Consider the following 20677-nt stretch of genomic DNA (forward strand, 5'->3'; position numbering starts at 1 on the left):
CTGCATATGCAAAGGTTGTATCTGTGTCCTGTCCCTCCGTAACGTGAGAGCTGGCAAACAGATCTCAGACTGGTAAAGAGCGAGTGCGTTACAATGGTTTCATGTCACATCTTCATGTGTGGAATCACAATTGAAGAGTTCAACTGATTTACAAAAATAACAATTTTTTTTAAGACTCTTTTACATTTTGATGGAAACAAACTATAAAAAAAAAAAAATCCCTTCTGGGAGTGGATCTATTTGCTGGTGTACCAGCGAGCAAAGCTAGGCTTTATTCACTCTAATCCCCTTCCCTGCGAGGTCCTAGGTTTATTTTGTTGGGGAGAAGGGAGTTACTTTTAAGTGTTGCACAGCATTGCGCCAAACAATTTCAGAAGTCGCCCTTATGGAAGATATACAGAAAGTAGAAATTGATTTCCTTTTTGAATTGTTTTTGCAACTTCAGAGAAGAGAAGAAGGTTGAAAATCAAGCTGTGTGAAGATTTCTTTTTAAACTGCCAGTACCACAAGATGTGCTTCAGTGTTCAGCATGTAACAACTGGAGAAAAAAAATGTTCCTTTGAGCAGACTGTACATTTTCCTGGCAACTAGCAGTGTTAAATAGCTGATGATCCAAGTCGTGCTTTCAGTTTTTGTCCCCCTGAGAGTGAGGAAACTACAGAATAGTGCTGCTTTTAGTCTATAAAGATATGTGGTCCCTGCAAGTGGGATTTGCCTGGACAAAACCAGCGAAAGGTCTGGACAAATCAAACAAGCCGGAAGAGCTTTTTATTTTTAGCATTAAGACATTGATGTTGAAACAAGTTATTCTCCCAGAGGAATTTCACCAACTGTAAAATCGGTCATCGGATGCAAACTGGCTTACCTGCACATCATCCATCTGTAATATCTCTAAAGAAAACCTTAGGAATAGCAATACTCCAACAGATCTTGAACTTTGGGTTTTGATTTTCTTGAGCCGGCCCGGACGTAAGATTCTCGCTTCATTTTGTGACCTGATTGAATACGTAGCTTCGAAGTCCAAGCCAGGCTCTAGCCTAGTTGTCCTGTTAATCAAATTTCATGGATAAAATTGGGTGCTTGTATTTTGGCTACTTGTTTAATAGTGTTAGGGTTGCAAGGATCACCACTAGGCTTTGAAGTTTTGTATTCCTCATTTAAGTTTGGGGTTGGTTTTTAATTTACTTAATAACAGAGTGTGTGTGTGTGTGTGTTGGGGAGGGGGATGTGCCTATCTCCGCTAGAGTTTCAGATAGCTGTGAAAGTCAGTGTTACTCGCCATCCCCATTAGACCTAGTTTTAAATGGTGAAACAGTTGTGCTGCTTAGGTGAGCGAAATGGTTAGCGTGGGTGTGGAAGCTTTCAAAAACAAGGAGCAAACCTAAAAACCACCCCCGCCTCCCTCCCCAAGCCTGCACCGGAGTCTGTTTTTGCTTGTCGTTTCCTGTGTGCTAATTGACCTAATGGCTAGTCTGGATTTCTTCTGGAGCCCCGAACTCCCGGAGGATACGATTACAGTCTGGTATCTTTGACCTGCCGGTGTAACGTACCTGATGTTCAGTGCAGAGTAAAGGTGCTGTATGAGGAAACCATTTTGCAGTGGTTCTTGTCTTGTGATGACGTGATCTTCTCTCTGTTCGTGGCCAGACGGGCCTTGCGTGTCCGAGAAGCCCGTGTGGGAATAGCATGTACTGACATATGTTGTCCTAACTCTTTTCACAGTTTCATCAAAGTGAGGATCTGGTCATCAATATTTGGGTTACCCATGAAAGAGCTGGTCGTGGTTTGGTGGAAGAGCTGTAGCTGGCAAGCTGCAGCTGCTGCTGCTTTGGGTGAGGGAGTCAGTTTGCTGCCTCCTGATTCCAGAGAATGGGATGCGGGGTGGGGACCTCATCCCTTCCCGAGAAGGGCTGTCCCCTGATAGCGGGATGCCTATTTACAGTGGTGCCTGAAGCCCGGTCGCTGATGGAGGCAAGGTGGGAATCGAGGCTGCAGGAACAGGCTGAGCTAAGCCATCTTGCAGGCTTGGGAGCCTGGGCACCCCTCACTGGCCTCCAGCAAGAGCCATCCCTACTGGGACAGGACCAGCGCGATGTCCGCTGGGGAAAGGGACAGTCATCTTTCAAGCACCTTGACTTTTATTAGTTTCCCTTGAGGGGTGGCACCGCATGAAATGCCCGTGCGCTTTGTGACAGGACCTTAACGGACAAAAACGGAAGGAAGTTTCACCACGTAGCAAAGGGAGGGAGGGTTCGGCGCTCCGTTGCTGAAGTTGTTTCAGTGAGACCGATGAATTAGGTAGCTGGTGTAGAGTGATGTTGCAGTCCGAGACTGTCAACAAAGCTTCCCTTAGCATTAAAAACAGAGAGAGTACAGTACCAAGGTGCACCTTGCTTTTTCATCTTTATTTTTATCTGCTGATTTATTTTGATCCCAGCTCCGTGGAGACTGTTACAAACACCCTTGTATTGCTTTCCCCATTTTGCAGCCACTGTTGCACTGAAGTCTCAGGAGTGAGAACTGTGGGTTTTTTCCTAACCTCTCTCCTGTTTCAAATGTTCACACGTGATGTGATAAAATCTCATTGTGTTACACAACGCAAATTGGTTTGGCCCGCAGGCTTTTACGCTTTTCTTGTTGGTAACGGGAGATCCCAAAATGAAATTCTGCACTGAAGCAAAAAGAAAGTCCCCCAAAGTTGTCCACAGTCCCAGCTTTGGTGGGCAGCAGAGGCAGAAAAGGTGTACGGTATATGAGGCTGGAGAAGGACACTTCCTAACTCTAGAAACCTGCCAATCCTACTGCTGGTGGTAGCGATAGGTGGGAGGAGGCACCTGCTTCCCATGGATGCGTGAAGCGTTCAGGGCTGCTAACACGTCATGCATCTGCGTGGTCTGCTGGAACTATTTATTGTGGGTTCCTGCCACTGTGACACCTTACAGCTCTTCAGAAGTCATAAACGGTGGCAAATTGTCTCAAAAAGTCCCCTGGATCCCCGTAGTAAAGTCAGACTTCCTGCACAGTACATGCAATACCTAGAATTTGCACATGGGACTGCTAACAAAAATTACCTGGGAGCAGATTTGCTCAAAAGATTGGGGGGGGGGGGGGGAGAAGGATCTCACCCAGAAAATAGGCAGGCTAGTTTGAGTCACTGCTAATTGTTGTCAGAAGGTCAGGAAGCGCGTAATTTCTTTTTTTAAAAATGGGATGTCTCACTCTCCTTATTGCTTGGACCTATATAACGTAGCTCAGAAATCTAAAAGGAGACCCTGCTGCTGCATGTTTCAGTCATTTTAGCCTATGCTGCAGCTCTGCTAGGGAAGAGCTGGGGAAGCACAGATTTGTTTCTGGCCTCAGGTAGCGAGCAGCTTGGGAACCTCTGGCAGACTTGAATCCAGTGATGATCGGGGGGGGTGATGGTTTTGGCACAGATGAGAGTGCGCTCTCCTGATCTTTCAGAGAAGGACATGCGGTGATGGGGTAGCAATGCTCCCAGTAATCTGAATGAAGCTGTAGGTGCAAAACCTATGGGATCGGGGACTGTATATGCACGTTAAAAATTAAGGAGAGTGAATGAGCCCATGAGCCAGTGGGGAAGAAGGGAAACAGATGCCTTTCCCATTATGTGAACACATATGCCTGTCAGGTTGCATTATCCAACTCATTTTAATATATCTATTTCTATCTTACTGAACCTGTTGATGGCAATTTTTGTAGTGTTGGTTCCATTAAGTTAATTACTAATGTAGTCTGATTAGACGCCTTACATATTACAAGGTAGTTTTGACAGTGTTTCGTCTTAACATCTGCAGAACTCGCTTCAGCTTTGGAAATTGAAATGGGGATTTTTTTTTTTCCTGTGCCACAGTTGTGTGAGCTTGTGCATCTTGATTTCTAGTTGCTTTCTCTGCCAACCCAAACAGCAATGTACCTGGGCTGGTGTTTTTAGATTTTTTTTTTTATTATTATTATTATTATAACTTGTCTTCATAACCTCTTGGTTGCCCATTACCTGGAGCTGGGGTTATCATTTATTTATTTCCTCCTCTACCCACTCTCTAAAAGATGATGACGGGCAGGTTCTCAGCCTACCTACACAGTGGACTTTAGGTAACAGCTCTGTAACAACTGAGTTTGATCTATAAATGTGCTTGGCTAAATGTCTGATCTGCAATACTTGTAATAGTTTAAAAGTCAATAAATACATTTTTAACAGTTGCCCTGTGAAAGCTGAGTGTTTGCACAAACTGTTCCTCGGGGAAGAGGCTTTCTTCGCCCCTCTTGGCCTTAGGACAAACCTGCTCCAGCCACAGCTGTTGAAAACTTGTTTTATTTTTATTTTCTCCAAACAGTTTGGGTCCCCCTTCCCCCAGCAATAAATAAAAAGTTGATTTCTTAAAAAAAAAAAAAAAACACACACACAATAAAATAAATCAAACAAGACCATCCATATGTACATCAGCCACACAAACAGGTGTCCTGCATCACATTAGAGAGGTGGGGGAGAGAATCCCAGAGGTTGCTCTGCCCTGGGACTGGGCTCAAGCAGTCAGTGCCTTGGCAGGTACCTGCTGGCTCCAGCCCAGCCTCGTGCCACCCATCCTGCTCGCCCCGCAGTTGCCTGCGGCTTGCTGGTCACGCAGCATAAACTGGCTCAGATAAGCATCCCCCCCCACCACACGCACACCCCTCAGCCCCTCTTGTGCAAGGGGGGGAAACTGCTGTGTAATGATTATCGTTCACTCTCTCTTCAAGCCCTGTTAAAACCCAAAGGAAGGGGGGAGGCAGAAGTGAGGAGGAAAAGGGAGGTGGTCAATTCTTTTTACTTTAAGAAAAAGAGACTAAAAGAGGGACGGACAGAGATTTTAGGCCAGGCACTTGGGGAAACCCACTGTTCTTCTATTTTTCCTCCCTTGAAACAGAGCCTGGGCAATGTCAGGGTTTGTGGCTTGCACAACTTTCCTGCTTTCAGAACATAAGGGGGAAAAAAACCAGATGAGGTAAGAAATTTCTCTACGAAAAAGACCCCTGTGGAGTCCAGGGTGAACGGCAGTGTCCGGCACTATTGCTTAACATCACAGGGCTCCATGCCCACCGGCCCCCTCCATGCTTGGCACCATCCGCCTGGCCAGTCTCGGCCCCTGAGCTAACAGCTGGGCGACGTGGTGATAGGGCTGTGCAGGTACGGGAGGCTGCTGGGGGTGGCGTGGACGCCCACGGAGACCGGGAAGCTGAAGACAAACTGGGAGGTGGGGGTGGAGGTGGCCTTGCCCCGCTCCCGCAGTGTCCCCGAGGGGCTGGCAGCCTCCACGGCACATGAGGTGGCCAAGACCTGCGACTCGAACTGCAGCAGCTGCCCCATGAAGCTGAAGTTGGGGGAGATGATGCTCCGGCGCTGCTTGACAAATTCAAAGGCTTCCTCCAGCTTCACGCGCTTCTTCATCATCAGGTAGGCCAGGCAGATGGTGGCCGAGCGGGAGATGCCAGCCTGGCAGTGGACCAGGACCCGGCCACAGCACTCCTTCACTGAGTCTGGAGGCCAACAGGGGACACAATGTGAGACCAGCCCCATAGCACCCTTCCAACAAAACACAGCCCCCTGGCCAAAACTGGAGGCGATGGCCGACCACCCACCAGTGCAACGAATGACCTAGACTACTCTGCTGGACCCCCCAGTCCCCTCTGAGCTGATAGCTCCAGGTCTTTAAGGTAGAACCCTCTCCCCCATCACCTCTCCCAGAGGGGTGAGAAAGGCCCGGATGCAGCCACTCTTGAGCAGGCACTCACCAATGTACTCAATTGCCTCCATGAACCAGGAGCTGATGTCAGCTTTGTGGTTGTCCTCCACGGGGATGCACTTGTACTGGTAGTGCCCCTCAAAGTGATTGGGGCAGTCTGAGGAGACATTCAGCAGGGCCGTGATGCCCAGCGCATCTAGCATGTCCCGCCGGGCAGCATGGTAGGCGCTGCCAAGGTAGAGGAAGGGAAGAATTTCCACCGGTCCACCCTGTTAAGAGAAGAGATAAGAAGGTGAGCACAGCACAGTGGTAGGCAGGACATGCAAAATCAGATTGCTTTGGAGGCCTCCTCCCAAGCAGTGCAGGAGCCTGACACCTGACCCAGGGGCCTCAAAAAGGCCTGACTCCTACAGATTGAGCACAGGCCACCTTTTCTGAGCTATTAAACCCACTGCAGCTGCCTCCTCCTCTTTGTACCTCAAAGGGCAAAGAGGCAGCAGTGCCCAGGGGGTAGTGCTCTTGGGTCTGATCCAGCTCGCACTGTTGCCCAGCCCAGCACCATGTTCAGGAACGGGTGGGTGTGATTAACAGGGTTTGGGCTCATCCCTCCCTGGGGAGGGCACCACCATGCTTTCCCACAAGAGGAAAGGGGAGCAGGGCTCTGGCTCCACAGGCGAGTGGGTCTCAGCTGGGGCAGGGATGCAGAGCTGCTCCACCAGCACTGGGCTGTGACATGAGAAGGGGATTTTGGAGTGGGCAAAGCCACTGTGGCCAGGGCTTGCAGGCCTACCTGGTCATGCAGTGGGGTCCCACAGGAACTGCAGCCCAGGTCCAGGGGTTCAGCACTGGTGGGGGGCGACCCGTTGCTCAGCGACTTGGTTTTGGCACAGAATTCGGGGTACTCTGAGGAGAACCGCTCATAGCCTCCTGCAAGGAGAGAGGTCCAGAGTGTCAGCCCGGGGCTGTGTTCCCTGCACCATAGGAATGGCACAGTTCGAGCTGGTGTGTCCCAGTGCATGCTTCACCACTAGATGATGCTACAATGATGGAGAGTGGCCTCCTGCCCTGGGGTGAGCCACCAGGCTCCTGCCAAAACCCCAGACCAAAACCAAGGTGGGTTTCCCAAAGTGGAACAGAAACCTCTGGGATGATGGAGAAAGGATTCGTTGCCAGCATCCTCCTACTTCAACAGGAAAAGGTGCTCCCAGGCCATGAGCAGCTCAATATCCAAATTCCCCAGATGCCCCTTCCTGCTGCAAAGCACAGGGAGGTCTAGTTTCCCAGCTTGACCAGCAGCAGCCAGATACGGTGACGCTAACTCCTCAGCAAAGCAGCTCTCTGGATCAAGGAGGCATCTGTTGCCTCCCAGGGACACAGGCGCGAGTCGAACAGGGGCAGCAAACACCCCAGGAAAGAGCAGAGGTGACCTCAGATCTTCCAAATGGCAGGCAAAACAGAGCCGCTACCCATTGGCTTCTCAGGACAGGAAAACTGCAAGGCCACTGCAAATAAAATAATCACCTCTCAGGAAGCTTCCTGTTCTCGTTCAAATCAAATCAGCAACCCTGATGTCCTTGTAGAGTCTGACCTTGAGCCTTAAAGCTAACAGAAATCAAGTATTTTCATTATGGCTGCAGGAATCTAGCTAAACTGAGCTCTGCCTCCCAGGATAGTTGCTGAAGACTCACCTGACTGCAGGACCCAAGCCCGCAGATTTGGGCTCGCCAGAGCAAATGCACCAATTCCTTAGCCAGCCTTAGCTCTGAAACTGCCCTGAATGAGGCTGGATGCTCAAAAGACCAGTGGAAGTGAGAACCAGTTCTCTGCCAGATTCAAGCATATCCAGCAAAGCAGCCCAGGCAGCTAGAGATGGATCTCAGCATCTCACTAGCCTTTATTTAATGGGTCGTGCTTTCTTCCACCTCCACAAGGAAAGGCCAGTCCCAAAAGCAGGGAGACGGATACGCAACGGTTTGCGTTGTCCCTCCCAAAGGTGCAGGGCAATTTGCAGAGATTGCATTTCCAGAGCTTGCCATCCCTTTGCAATCTTGCCAACTGTGTTTGGAGGAGCCCCCAAAACCAAGTGTCCCCATTAGACATTTTCTCCAGGAGGCCCAATCTTAAAACTGCTGGATCCACCAGATCCCGCTCCAATGGCCATTGCCCCATCCTGACAGGGAGGAGCTGCCCAGGGTCATGCAGGGATGTGAGCTTCTCCCATGGAAGAGTCAAGTGATACTAACAGGCCAAAGGTGTTTCTTCTCCGTGTTTCTCACCAGCTCTCCTGAGGTCTTCTCAACCAAGTACCACATTCAACAGCCTCATCCATCCTTCCACCAGCAGCCAAGATTCAAACATGCACCTGCTGCCTTCACAGAAGGGCCACCAGGTGAGGATCCTTCTCATCTGATCCCTATCACTGTCTTTGCCTCTAAGGTATATCCAGCTGGATGTGCAGGGACTGTGCAGCATGGATGCCCATCACCAAGCAACACCTAGCAGGGTTGTTGCATGGGGAACCTGGTGGCTTTACGGTCCGTGAAGGTGGATCTGGAGCTTCATCACGATCTGAGCGCCACAAAATGGAGCATGGCTAGGCACAGAGCTGGGCTAGCAAGTCTCTCATGAAATCAGAGCAAGCTGAATCATTTTAGTAGCTCAATGGTAAGTGACTGAGAGGTTCTTACTGCTGCAACTGGGCCTCTAAGAGCCCTTGCCTCAAAATAACCAAGATGTGTTCCATAAGAAGGTAAAAACAAAGGGCTGGAGACCCAAAATAACATCCCTCAAGAACCACAGCAGCATTAGAAGCACCGAACTGACACGGGCCGTTCTTGAAGCAAAACTATTTCCTGCCACATGCACAGCTCCTAGCCCGGTGATGGCTCGTGGCAAAGGACCCAACATCCATTTCCGAGCGAGCGTTCCCTCAGCAGCGCACCATATCACATCCTCAGAACGGCTCCTGCTGGTTTTACTGTAACTAGCGCAACAAAAACCCCAGCTCCTCCATCTATCAAGCCTGTTAATGGATTTGCTACTTTGTGCATATGCATCCTCACCCCTGCTGTAAGTAAACCGAGGAATAAATTAACTCTATGGCTGTAAACAAAAAGCAACGCAGGGCTCCTCCAGCAGCCCCAGCTGAGCGTCCCCCTCCCCTAAACAATCTCACGGCAATTCTCCGGACCAGCCGCTCTCACTGTTTGCAGCATTTCGTTTAACCTCTGTCAGTGCCGAGAGCATAAGAGGAGGAAAAGCCCCGATGGCTGCTGTAGTACCAAAAGCAGCACCAACCCGTCCCAGGGGTTTCTACCTCCTGCAAGAGCATGTTGGCATGACGCTAGGCTTTCCATACGGGACCAAACGCCTGCTCTACACCATCAGGCTGGGGATGAGCCCAAACCAAAGCCGGGGTCAGGGGAGGGAAAAATCTCCCCTCTTCTGCCTGGACCAGGTCATGGTGTCAGGTTTGGCCCCCTCAAAGCCAGGGGTCTAAATACCAGCCCCCCCCCCCCCACCCCACAGCTCACAGGCAGGACTGTGGGGCCTGCCCCAGCTCTCACTTAAGCCCATGCTGGCTCAGGCCACGTTTCATCGCAGCAACCCCAGCACAGGCTGGATGGGACGGCCACCTGGGACCCCATCACCAGGGCCCTGGCCAAGCAGCCTTGCCAGGGGCACCCCACAAACATAATATCCCCCCCCACCGCCACCCAGGCTCCTGGCTGCCAACAGGACAACAGAGGGAAGAGGAGGAACAGGAGAAGGAAGAGCAGGAAAGGGGTGCAGAGAGGCTGCACCCCCCCCCATCACCAGCACCACCTGAAGCAGAGGGGTTTAAAGTAGAGGACGCCGGGGCCACTGCCTAGATCCCCCTCAGCCTGTGCCCCCCCTCCCAAGCCATGGGGCTGCCCCACAGCCATGCCCCCCCCCCAACCCCACCCGGTGCCTCCCACGGCCGCGCCCGCGGAGCTGCCCCCGGGCCGGGCGCCCCCCGGCGGAGCGGGGCGGTACCTGCGAGCAGGCGGATGTCGGCGCGCGCCGTGTCGCGGCGCAGCGCGCGCACCACGAGCGCCACGGTGCTGTCGTCGCGTAGCGCCTCGGCGCGGGGGCTCCGCTCGTCGTACACCACCACGGCGGCGTAGAGCCCGGCGCGGAGCCGCGCCCGCACCTCGCCCTCCGCCGGCAGGATCTGCTCCAGGCTCACGGCGCCCTTGGCCCGCCGCCGCACGATCGTGTTGCAGCGCACGTTGAGGGCGCCGCGGATGTGGCCCGCGCTGTGCGCTAGGAAAGGGCGGCAGTCCAGCACCAGGCACCGCCCGGGGCCGCCGCCGGGGCCCGCCTCGTCGCGGCCCACCAGCCGCCGCAGCGCGCTGCCCTCCATCTCCCGCAGCCCCTCCGTGGCCACCATGGCGGTGGCGGCGGAGCCCTGCGCGCCGCTCGCGCACATCCGCGCGCGCCGCGGAGCCTTTACTACCCGGCGGCCGCCACCGCCGCGCCACCGGCCCGCCCCGCCCCGCCCATTCATGCCGCGCCAGCGCCAGGGCTGAATGAATGGAACGCGGCGGGCGGGCGCGGGCGACGTCACCGCCTCCATTCATAAAGCCCTCACCGCGCGCCGGCCATGTTCTCTTCCTTTTTTTTTTTTTTTTTTTTTTTGTGAATGAGGGAGAGCGGTGGGTGGGCGGTGCCGCGCCGCGCCTTTGTCACCACGGGGCCCGGGCCCACGGCGGGATTAGGGGGCAGCCCTAGGGCGTCCTGCCTGCGTGGGGTGTCACCCCCTGCCAGGCCCCCCCTCATACATGCAAGTACATCCCCCCCCACACCCCTCTCCCCTTTCCCAACCTTGCCCCTTGGCTCTGGTCTACCCTGCACTGGCTGGCTGTGGCAAGGGAGCATTCAGCCAGGCCGTCCTGTAAGCTCTGCAGGCCCCCCTCTGGCTAAATATTTGCCATCACCATGTTTTCCCCATCCGCAAATGAGGCTCATTAGCTGCAGGGCCATTAAAACCACCAGAGCACTCTGTCTGGGGAGCAGCTTGCAGAAGGCTTTTGGATTTCATTCCTTCTGTGGAGGGCTGCTATTTTAGGCTATAAAAGCCCAAAGGAGCAAGTCCACAGCCCTGAAGTGACTCCAAGAGAGTCTCTCCACGACTGTTACCCACGCACCAGGAATTTCATCAGGAATTTGAAAGCCAACCTTTGGGGCTGCTTTCAAACCAAAACTGTGCTGCAAGATCCACTGCCAGCAACAATGATCGGGGCACTTCCTGGGAACAGACGATGCTAGTTCCAGGTGAGCCTGTTACAGAGACGTGTAGGCACTCAGCTACGTATATATGGCCCTAGGCCTGCTGTGGGTCAGGATAAGGGCCTAGTGTTTATCTTGGCCCGTCTGCCCCGGCCACTGCTTTCCACAGCGTATGGAAAGAGGCTGGCTCCTCCAGTATACCCAGTAGCTGTTTATTGTGCAGATGGTTAGTTTGCTCCACTCTCCACCTGCATTACACACCAGGAAAGGAGAAACCTATTTCTGCTGAACTAAACCAGACTGACTGGCGGAGATGCCTTCCTTGACAGGGACACATTTTATTTCCTTTCAGGATTCCTGAGCACACGCTGTCAAGGAGACCAAAGAAACCCAAAGGATCAGATTTCAAACTACTTCAAAATTATACTCTCGTAGCAGCATATCTTGAACTTGAATTGGGCTGTGGAAAGCGTCCCAGGAAGCTTTACTCAAGAGCCAATGCCAAGATAGGCCTGTTTCTTTGCTCCTCTTGGGCAGGCAAAGTCGTCATGATGAGCTAGCCTGCTATCTTCAATGCCTTCTGAACTGTTCAACCCATGCTTTAAATTAAAATTGCGTAACCAAGCACTCAGAGCATCTGTTGTTGGAGGCAGAGCCTGCCATCCACTCTGGCCCAGTTTGGCCAGTGCGTGGTTGGGCCACAGTGGTCTGAGGTGGAGAAACGAAGGGGTATGGATTTGTGTTGCCTGTTCCTGCATGTTTGCGTGAGCATTGATGGGGAACCTTATTTCAGGATGGGGCATGCACGCATGGGTGTGCACATGTGCAGGTGATGGAGACTTCCAAGCGCTTCTCCGTGTGTGTGTGTGTGTGTGTGTGTGTGTGTGTGAATCTTCCTCGCCCCTTCCTGTGTCCCACTCTGCTGTCTGTGGAGTGATGACAGACTCTCCACTCCCTTTTCCCGGAAAATAAAATGCACCCAGGCAGGCTGCTGGAAACGCCTTGGTGCACCTATGCTATGGCTGTGCTCCTAGTGGCTCTTACTGGGAGCCGATACCAAGGCAGGGGGCTGGTGGCTCATGATAAGCTGGAAGGGGAGAAATTGCACCCAAACGTGAGAGCAGCCAAAATGCCAGAGCCAATGCCACCTAGCCAGGATCTGCCGCTGCGGGAAAGCAGGGTTCTCCCTTGTCACGAGTAGCTCCAAGGGAAATCTATATAACTTTGTCTGTGGAGGTGTTAAGATGGATCAGCTGGGAGCCACCAGAAATGCTTGCAAGGCAGAAGCAGCAATACAATTACCTGAGGAAGGAGGGACAAGTAAAAAGCTGGGGAAAGGGGGAGGGATGGAAGAGGGCCATGTAACTTCATTTCCTGGCTTTGCAGACTCAGGAAAGTGTGAAAGCTAATATTTCCAGCAAAGGGCATCTGTATGACATGACTTGAAATATATCCTGCTTGAAAAGAAAGAAAAAAAAAAAAGAAAGAGAGAGCGAGCAAGAGAGAGAGAGAGACTGCACAAGACATTCATTTCCTTTACTACATTTTCAAAAAATCATCTTTTATAGGGCCCCGGCCAGGAGAGACAATTGTGGAAGGAGGCTGGAGGGAAATGAATTGTCAAAGGAGGTGCATATTTGGATGATTAAATGTCAATATGTACCTTGAATTAAGGAAAAGGAATTTATACCTCATCTCGCTGTGGCAGCAAAAACCAAATTAGAGCTGGGCTGTAAATTTGCCAGCTGATAGAAACCCATTTGTTTGGCTATCTAAACGCCTTTTCATGCTCAAACATGAGTCCCCTTGGGTGGCTGATGGCTGCTGCAGGCATCGGGTGCGCTGCAGAGCCTGGCAAGCCCTCCAGGCTCCTCCAGGCTGGCCTGGGTCTGTCCTCCCAGCCCTCGTGCACAGGTGGGGGATGGCTGGTGTGCTGCCTCCCGCTGCACGTCCCAGCTCCTCTGGCAGATGTGCCTGCCTCTGTGCTGCCTGGCTTTGACTATAGGCTGGTCTTTTGTCGCAGTGCAATTTTCCCGTGGGCCCTCCTTTCTCCCAGCCGTACAGTCTACCGGCTGTCCAGCTGAGTATGGGCAAGGCACGGAGCTGAATCCTAGCTACCCTGGGCATGTGGCTGAGGTTGCAGCGTAAGAAAGGCTGCCAGGTTCCCCTAGCAGCTCCCAGCTCCTAGCCAAAGGGCTGAGCGATTTGTCCTGGCACGCACGGGAAGCCTGTGGCAGAAACAGAAAGGCAGCACCCAGGTCTTGCAACTTGCAAGGCTGCCCTTACCCACAAAACCTGACCTCAGTGGGGAGCGCAGCACCGCAGGGTCGTTTCTCCCTTTCATCTTTAGGCAGCACCCTGGGCAGCTAAGAGATGCTAGATTTCTCATAGCTTTCCAGGCTGGGGAAAGCATCCTCTCCTCAGCAAAGGGCAACACAGCAGTGGAAGGGTTCATAGATTTGTGTTAATAGATTCACGGTCTCTTTTTCTTTAGGGTATATTTGCATATTAATGGAGGGGAATTGTAATGAACCTGTCTGGGGAGGCTAAAGAGAAAATTATGCAAGGTTGGAGGAGGGAATAATGTGCATTTCCAGTGCTTTCCTCTCTGCCCGCTGCAAAAGCGAGTGAGCAGCCTGAGTTCCAGGTCAGCACCTCACCAAGCCTGGGACAACCTGGGATCGCCCAGACATAGGCAGCCCCACCCGCCTCCCTCCTGCCATGGCTCCGCATGGTCCTGCTCATCCCACAACATGCACACTTCAAATCACCCCAGGCACGCTTTTATTTCAAACCCAGGGCCCCAAGAGCAGATTTCAGCAAAGCACACTCCAAATCAATGCCCGTCCCACCCTACCCCCACACCAGCACCAAGGGCAGCTGGATGAGCTGCTGCTCTTGTGGGGCTGTCAACAGAGCAGCTCATTCACTGTGGGTTGTCAGCAGAGGATCTCCCAGGGCCAGCAAAGGGGATTTCACCCAGGCTGGGCTGACGCATGCCTCCCTTTCCCTTCCTTGCCTCTTCATACCAGCTTCAAACTGTTGCAGCATGTGCTTGCACCCTCTTATGAGCTTCGTTGCCTGAAACCCGAAAGCTCTGCAGAGCGGCCCAAAAGCTTCTGACGGCACATGAAAAAACACAAGGAGCTTTGCCAGGTCTGCTTTCTCCACTATGTGCTGAGGCCTGAGCTTGTGATCCCCGCTCCAGTGAGCCACCCTGCAGATATTGCCTCAGGAAGGAGAAATAGCCTGTCACTTTTGCCCTCAAACAGCAGACAGGGTGAGGGGGAAATCAGCTGGAAATCAGCTAGATAGGAGACTAATTACCATGCCCCTGGCCTGGTATAGATTAGGAGATGGAAAGAGAGGGCTTTATTCCGGAAAGCAAAGGAGCCCTTCTTCAGCGCTGCAGTGGGGTGCTCAATATACCAGAATAGCTGCAGCCGGGTTGTGCCTATGCAAATTTGGTTGGGGCAGGCTGCACTCAAATTAGCTGGATGCAAAAGTGGTCTGAGACGGTTTCTGTCTCAGGTTTGGCCTCCTCTCGCTTTCTTACCTTTTGCCACTGGCTCAGCCCTTCCTCTAAAGGTCAACGTGGCTCCAACTCTGTCGAGTGAGTAACACACAGACTAATCCAAGAAGGTTGGTGGATGAAGCAGGATTTTAAGAGGATATAACTTCTACCAGATGATTAGCTCTGGCAGTTAATTAGGCCTGGTGACAGTGGGGAGTTTCCGTGTCAGGCCCAAGTGCTGCCAGCAGGAACAGAATAGCTCCGTCCCCAAAATCCCCACGCTGTTTCTTTTTGACACGGTTGGGTTTGGGGGGAGGACGGGGGTGGCGGGGGTTGGGTGAAACAAAAACTGCTGTGTTGGGAGGTTGGCTGCCTGGGGCATTTCGAAGGACCAGCTGGTAGGTGGGCCAGCTGATCTAACGCACCAGCCCAGCTCTCAAGGGCTCAGGAGCCTGGTGGTCCCCTGGCAAAGCAGTGGCGCAGCAGATTTGCCAAGCTCCAAAGATCGGCCCCTGATACGGGGCCTGGCAGATGCGAAGCTGCTCCAGCTGTCCCCTGGGCTTCTGCCTGAAGCATCTTCCAGCACGTGGTTCAGTTCGAACGCTTTGGTTTGAGTGATGCCTTGCTGGACGCAGGGTTATCATCAAATGTTTCTGCAGTCTTGGCAGACAAGGGCAAGGCACATCAGTAAGGTGCTTCCTGACATAGGAATGAACAGCATGGGCTGTCCTTGATGTTTTGTCATTTTTCGATGCAATTGCAGTGCTTTCCCAGCTTTCAGACCCCATCGGCATCCCTTGCCCACCTCCTGCTCTTCTCGTGTCTCCTCCAAAAGCCCTGCGGCTTTCCCTGTTCAAGACATCAGGACACACGTGCTCTGTGATCATGCAATTACAACCACAGATTATAAAGCCGCCGTACAAGTGAGGTGGATAAGACAAGCCCGGGGAACTATAATCCTGAATTTTCAAGTGCTCACCGTGGGGATTAAACTAATATTTTTGGCCACAGATTGTGGAGATGCTGCAGAGCCAGAGAAGTGAAACCCTGGAAGCAAGTTGATCCCCTCCTCTCGGTTTGCTGTGAGACGTACTCATTGGAAGTGGTCAGCTTTGGAAACTGCTCAGATGAAACCCAAAGAGGGACGTGAGCTCTCTGTCCAGGGTAACGTGGGACATTTTGCCTCTGACACGCATTGGCTCCCAGGTGGTGGTGAAGGCAGAGGTCGTTCCTGAAGGCTCTCTGGCTCGAGCGCTATATTTAATCACAGGCACGCAGATCCCAGCAGCTGCCTTCTTCTTGCAAGTTGAAAGAGAAATGCCGCACTTGAAATTTCTCAGTGTTTAGTTAAGCATCTGGCCTCTGCAATAGGATTGAAGCTGGGCTTTGAATGACGTTTTTCTGCCAGGAAGAAAGGACTGGGGAAGAATTGTCTCTCCCTTAGGCTTAAGATCATAAATAAGACAGTGTTATATAAGTGTGACGATAGCCTATTTATACATATTGTTAGACTCATACGATCAGACTATGAATGACAAATCTCCCACTGATTTCTATGAATATAACAGTGGTCCCTATTTGAGCTTTAAAACAGCAGTGAAAATTCGTGTTATTCAGTGTCAGCAGTAGCTGGGACTCCCCCCTTCCAAATTATATGGAGGGATGGGTGGCTTTTGTGTCTGGCGGTTTTCTTATACGGGCACAGAGGGTGCGATTGCAGTGGCTATTGGCTGGGATGAGTTCCCTCGCACCTGTTCCAGATCTGAAAGCCCAAATTGCAGGCACCAAGGGTTAACCAGAGGAACCCCTTGCTGATGCAGGGGGACCCTGCAGATGCTCAACGTTTACAGAGATTGAAAAGCCATAGGAAGAAAATTTGTGGAAGGAAAAACTCATGGAGAGTGTCAGGAAACACAGCGACACTACCGAGCCAGGAATGTCCAGAAGCCGGGGCAGTACTTGGAGTCCATATGGCATATGCTTGGCCTGTTTTCTTATAGCCCTCCCTAATGCTGGTCCTGATCGGCATCCTGTTGCTGAGTGGTTCGAGCCAAAATAGCCGTGGTTGCATGTCTCTGGGTTGGCTGTGCACGGCCTGCTCCCCACCTGAGATTCTGCCCAGATAACGGCACCTGCATATAAAGATAAGCAGTTGCCATAATTATGACCAGCCAAAACCCCAAACCAGGTTCAGGTTTAAAGCCAGGTTTAAAGGCTTCTTCGCTGCCTCCCAGGCTTAGCTCTGGCAGGAACATGGTCCCAACATGGCAAACAATTGCAAATCCCCACTTCTCCCAGGCTGTGCTCCCTGCTGCCCATTTTTCGTGCTAATCTTCCTTCCCTGCTTCACAGATGAGCTCAGCTCCCGCCATAGCCTGAGCGCACAAATCCAGAGGTGGGTCCCACAGTTGTGGCCTGCTGTGCCCCACTAGAGATGAAGCAGGTGTAGGGGCAAGCAAGGATGGCCCAGGGGATCGGATGCAATCGCAGCCGCCATGCTGTTTTGCTAGACACCCCCAAGAGAGCCCTGCGGCTGATTCACCTCCTGTCTCAGTGCATCAGGCATTGACTCACAGCCAAAATGCGTCAGATGGTCATATCCACAGAGGGCTTCAAAGACACATCCCGAAACGTCCCCACCTAACTTTGAAGCTGGCCTTCCTTTTGGAGGCGGAGAGGGGCAGATCAGAGACCTTCACTGGCAATGGTCCGGGCCTTCAGAGGGGCCTAAAATGAGGGTCAACAACTCTTGCAGCCTCCTGCACTTTGCAGCTTGGTGATTTCCTGCACCAGGGTGATGTCTTGCAGAAAGGATCTGATCCAGGAAAGGCCTGATCCTGCTGCCTTCACAGTCATGGCAAAGCCCTGGTGGCTCCATGGGGGTAGAGGGGAGAAATACTGACCTCAGGCTTTTGGATCGCCGCCAAATGGACACTGTCAAGTCTGAAATCACCTTCTTCAGCATGCGGATAGGTGCATGCCACAGCCTGGCTGGTGAGGCTTTTGCCCTTGAAAGTCTCTCTCAGGAGCGCACTATGGCTCTACAGCCAGCTTTGCTGAATGATTTCATTAAAGGCAAAAGACAACCCTTAGCAGACTAAGAAATGGTCCCACAAACTCCCTGACATGCAGTCAAGCCAGACCATATCACCAACCCAGTGACTGTCTCTGAGTGGCCACCCCCAGACCAGCAGGGTTAAACCCAGGAACTGTGTCAAGCACCAGCAGCATTTGTTTCTGCTCTGCAGAAATCACAGAAAAAATAAAACTGCTCCCCAAATAGATGCATTTAGTAGCTATCCCAGCCAACCCAACAACACAGGGACTACTGAAATGATGTTCATACTTCAGCCATAATATAGAGATGTAAAAAGTCCACCTAGTCCAATGTCCTGGCTCCAAGTGCAGCTAGCAGTGGATGCCTCAGAAAGAGAATAAACCAGGGCAAGTGAGTGCCATCATCTCCCAGACTCTGATTTCATGCAATTTGTGCCTGAGGAACTTCTCGAGCCAGCACTGGCATCTTTGTCCATACAGCCTGTAATGGGTTTTTCCCTGAATGAATAGGCCCAACTGCTTTTTGAGATCACTCAAACGTTCAGCATCCACAGCATTCTGCTGCAAGGAGTTGCACTGCTTCACTACATGAGGAGCCACTTCCTCAGGTTTATTTTGAACCTGCTACATCCTTGCTTCCCTGCTCCTCCCTGTTTCTATCCTGGAGGAGACAGTGACTTCAAAACCAGTGGCTCTCATCACCCTCCTGCTCTGGGGGTGGCTGCAACGATGTCTTACTTGCTGCTTTGTTTGGGGAATGACTAGTGTTGTCTTGAATTAAATGCATGGGTCTGATGAGCACAACGTGGATGTCTCCTCAACTGATTCAGGAAAATATTGCCCTTTCTTGCAGCCTGTCAGCTTTATCACATGAAGACTGCATAGACAGGTTCCTAGTCAGCATTCTTAGACTGCTCTTCACCATCAACACTGGGTAAATATCATCTAATCAGTCTGTCAGCTCATCATCTTCTAAGAATGGTGCTGTATAACACCATGCTCTTTTCAGGGGATGGATGTGATTTATGAACGCCCTTCTGTAATGTGAGGGCTCCCCAGGCTGCTGGTTATTTAAATGCTATCATCCGGATGGAGCCCAGTGAGTTCATGGTGTGTAACACCCTTAGCACTGAGGAGTGCGGGAAGTTGAGCTTTTGCAGCATTTGGCATGACCTGAGGGATACTGCAAGCGTCCATGCCGGTCTCTGCAATCTCTGCTGCCAACACGCCCTCGCTAGTGGCTGATGATAAAAGGAGAAAGTGGTCAAACGCTCATCTCCAAAAGAAAGCGCAAGAGCTGGAAAGCCTCTAGCAGGCTTTATGTTTCGTGGCAAGCTTTCAAGCCAAAGAAGACAAAATATATGGCTGGGACAAGCCATATATGCGCACAAACGTGCGGGCACAGCCAGCGTTGATCCTGAGGGGGTGTCTTGCACAGTCTCAGCATCACTCCTGTACGTCCCCTCTACCCAGCCCCAGTGACAAGGCCATCTGTCTTGCCATGACAGCTGGCAGCTAGCAGAGGCCAGTGTGAATAATCTGCCTCTTTACAGCCAGCGTACTGCCAAGCTCGCACCGAAAGGCAATTTCAGCTGTGCCAGACCCTGGCTGGAGGTGCTGAGACACCGTGGCACCAGGCAGCCCCAGCTTCACGCCAAACCCCTTGTGCACTGTGAGGCAGCCCGGTTCCAGGGCTGGTCCCATCCCCAGAGATAGCCCTTTTCACTCCTGCATTTCAGCAGGGGAAAAGCTATCATAGGGCTGTTCACCCTGGTCCTCCCAGGTGTACTTTCCCTGTTTTTTTTTTTTCTTTGTATTATTATTATTGTTATTATTGTTCGAAAAATTCAGGTTCTTTTCTCTCTTGCTCTCTTTCAGCACCCTTGGTGTAACCAGTACTCGGAGGCAGAGGAGGAGCGGGGTGAGTAATGGTGCAGGCACAAGGAAACACTGGTATAGGAAAATGTAAAGAGGAGGAGGAAGGGGTGCAGACGGTGAGGCTCCGAGGGCTGTCCAAAGGGCAAAGGACCGGTGACAGAGTGCAGGAAAGAGGAAGCGAAAAAAAAAAAAAAACCCAAGAAGAGGAACTGTCAGCCCTTCAGCGGGGGTCCCCTGGGAAATGTGAGCAAGGCTGGGTCTCCCGTCCACGTTGCCAGCTCTGGCTGTGTTATCCAGCCCCAAGCTCCCTGGGGACAGCTGCCTGCCTCCCTGCAGGGTACCCCTGCATTTGCTGGCCTTTCCCACCTAGGGACGCGGCCTGGAGCCCCTCCTCGGAAAGCCAACTCAAACGGTTGCCTTCAGAGTGTCCCACAGCATCTCACCACCTTTGGGGCTCTCGAATGCAGGGGTACCTGGCTGCCTATGTGCTGGATGGCAAGCTGAGCTGGATGAGCTGTGGTGCTCAGCTCTGAACTATAACTTAAAATGCGACCTTAAAGCCATGACCAACCACTTTTTTTTTTTTTTGTTTTTTAAATAGAAGCATCCCTGAGACTATCCCACAGGATCAAAGGGGGTTTCCAGGGAAGGGATGGGCCTGTTTTCCAGCATTAGTGACACCACCAGGAGGCTTTGCTTGAAAAAGGGAAACTTTGAGACAACTTCCCCGGCAGCGTAGACCTCAGCTGAGCTCCCTCCGCTTCAGGGGAACTTTGTTAATCAGGATTAGCCCCTGGGATCTCCAGCAGAGGTCAAAGCCAGAGGTGCAATCACAGCCCACGGCAGCACCCATGCCCTCATTGTGCTGTGCACTGGTTTCGGTTCTACCAAAAACTCCTCCAACTGCATGGTGTAAGACAGAAGAGGACAGGGAAATTTCCACCAAAAGGGTTTTTTGGTGCCGTGTGTCATAGCTGCTTGGCATTGTAAAAGGTTGTTTCATCCCCCGGGAACGTTTCTGTGACTGTGGCCACGACAACTGCTTTGCAGAAACATTTTGAGGGCCACAGTGGTATTTCTCCTGCAGACTGGCTGAGCAGAGGGGAAACCTGCCTGCCTTCCCCTCTCTACGTTTGGAGAGGAATTTGGCAGGGGTGAGGTTTTGGGTCCTGACCTGGGAGCTGGCCTCCCTGCTTCTGTGTGCTTGTGAAAAACCGCAGTGGTCTAGGGAAAC

General features: G+C 52.1%; 1 protein-coding gene across 1 annotated transcript; it reads right to left on the reverse strand.

The window, feature by feature from the left end:
• Positions 1-4317: 4317 nt before the first annotated feature.
• Positions 4318-10236, reverse strand: DUSP4 (dual specificity phosphatase 4). The gene is made up of 4 exons (XM_068941095.1): positions 9759-10236; positions 6532-6668; positions 5791-6010; positions 4318-5535 (listed from the first exon to the last, which is right to left on the reverse strand). Exons 1-4 carry the CDS (start codon positions 10192-10194, stop codon positions 5150-5152), a joined length of 1179 nt encoding a protein of 392 aa, XP_068797196.1. The 5' UTR covers positions 10195-10236; the 3' UTR covers positions 4318-5149.
• Between the last annotated feature and the right edge of the window lie 10441 nt (positions 10237-20677).

The sequence above is a fragment of the Struthio camelus genome, chromosome 4, assembly GCF_040807025.1.
Source record: "Struthio camelus isolate bStrCam1 chromosome 4, bStrCam1.hap1, whole genome shotgun sequence".
Classification (NCBI taxonomy): Eukaryota; Metazoa; Chordata; class Aves; order Struthioniformes; family Struthionidae; genus Struthio; species Struthio camelus.

Coding starts and splice junctions, on each gene's coding strand:
- DUSP4 (XM_068941095.1), bottom strand. CDS start 10,194: ATGTGCGCGAGCGGCGCGCAGGGCTCCGCCGCCACCGCCATGGTGGCC. Junction 6,669..9,758: donor CGACATCCGCCTGCTCGCAG/GTACCGCCCCGC, acceptor CTCTCCTTGCAG/GAGGCTATGAGCGGTTCTCC. Junction 5,536..5,790: donor GGAGGCAATTGAGTACATTG/GTGAGTGCCTGC, acceptor GTTGGCCTCCAG/ACTCAGTGAAGGAGTGCTGT.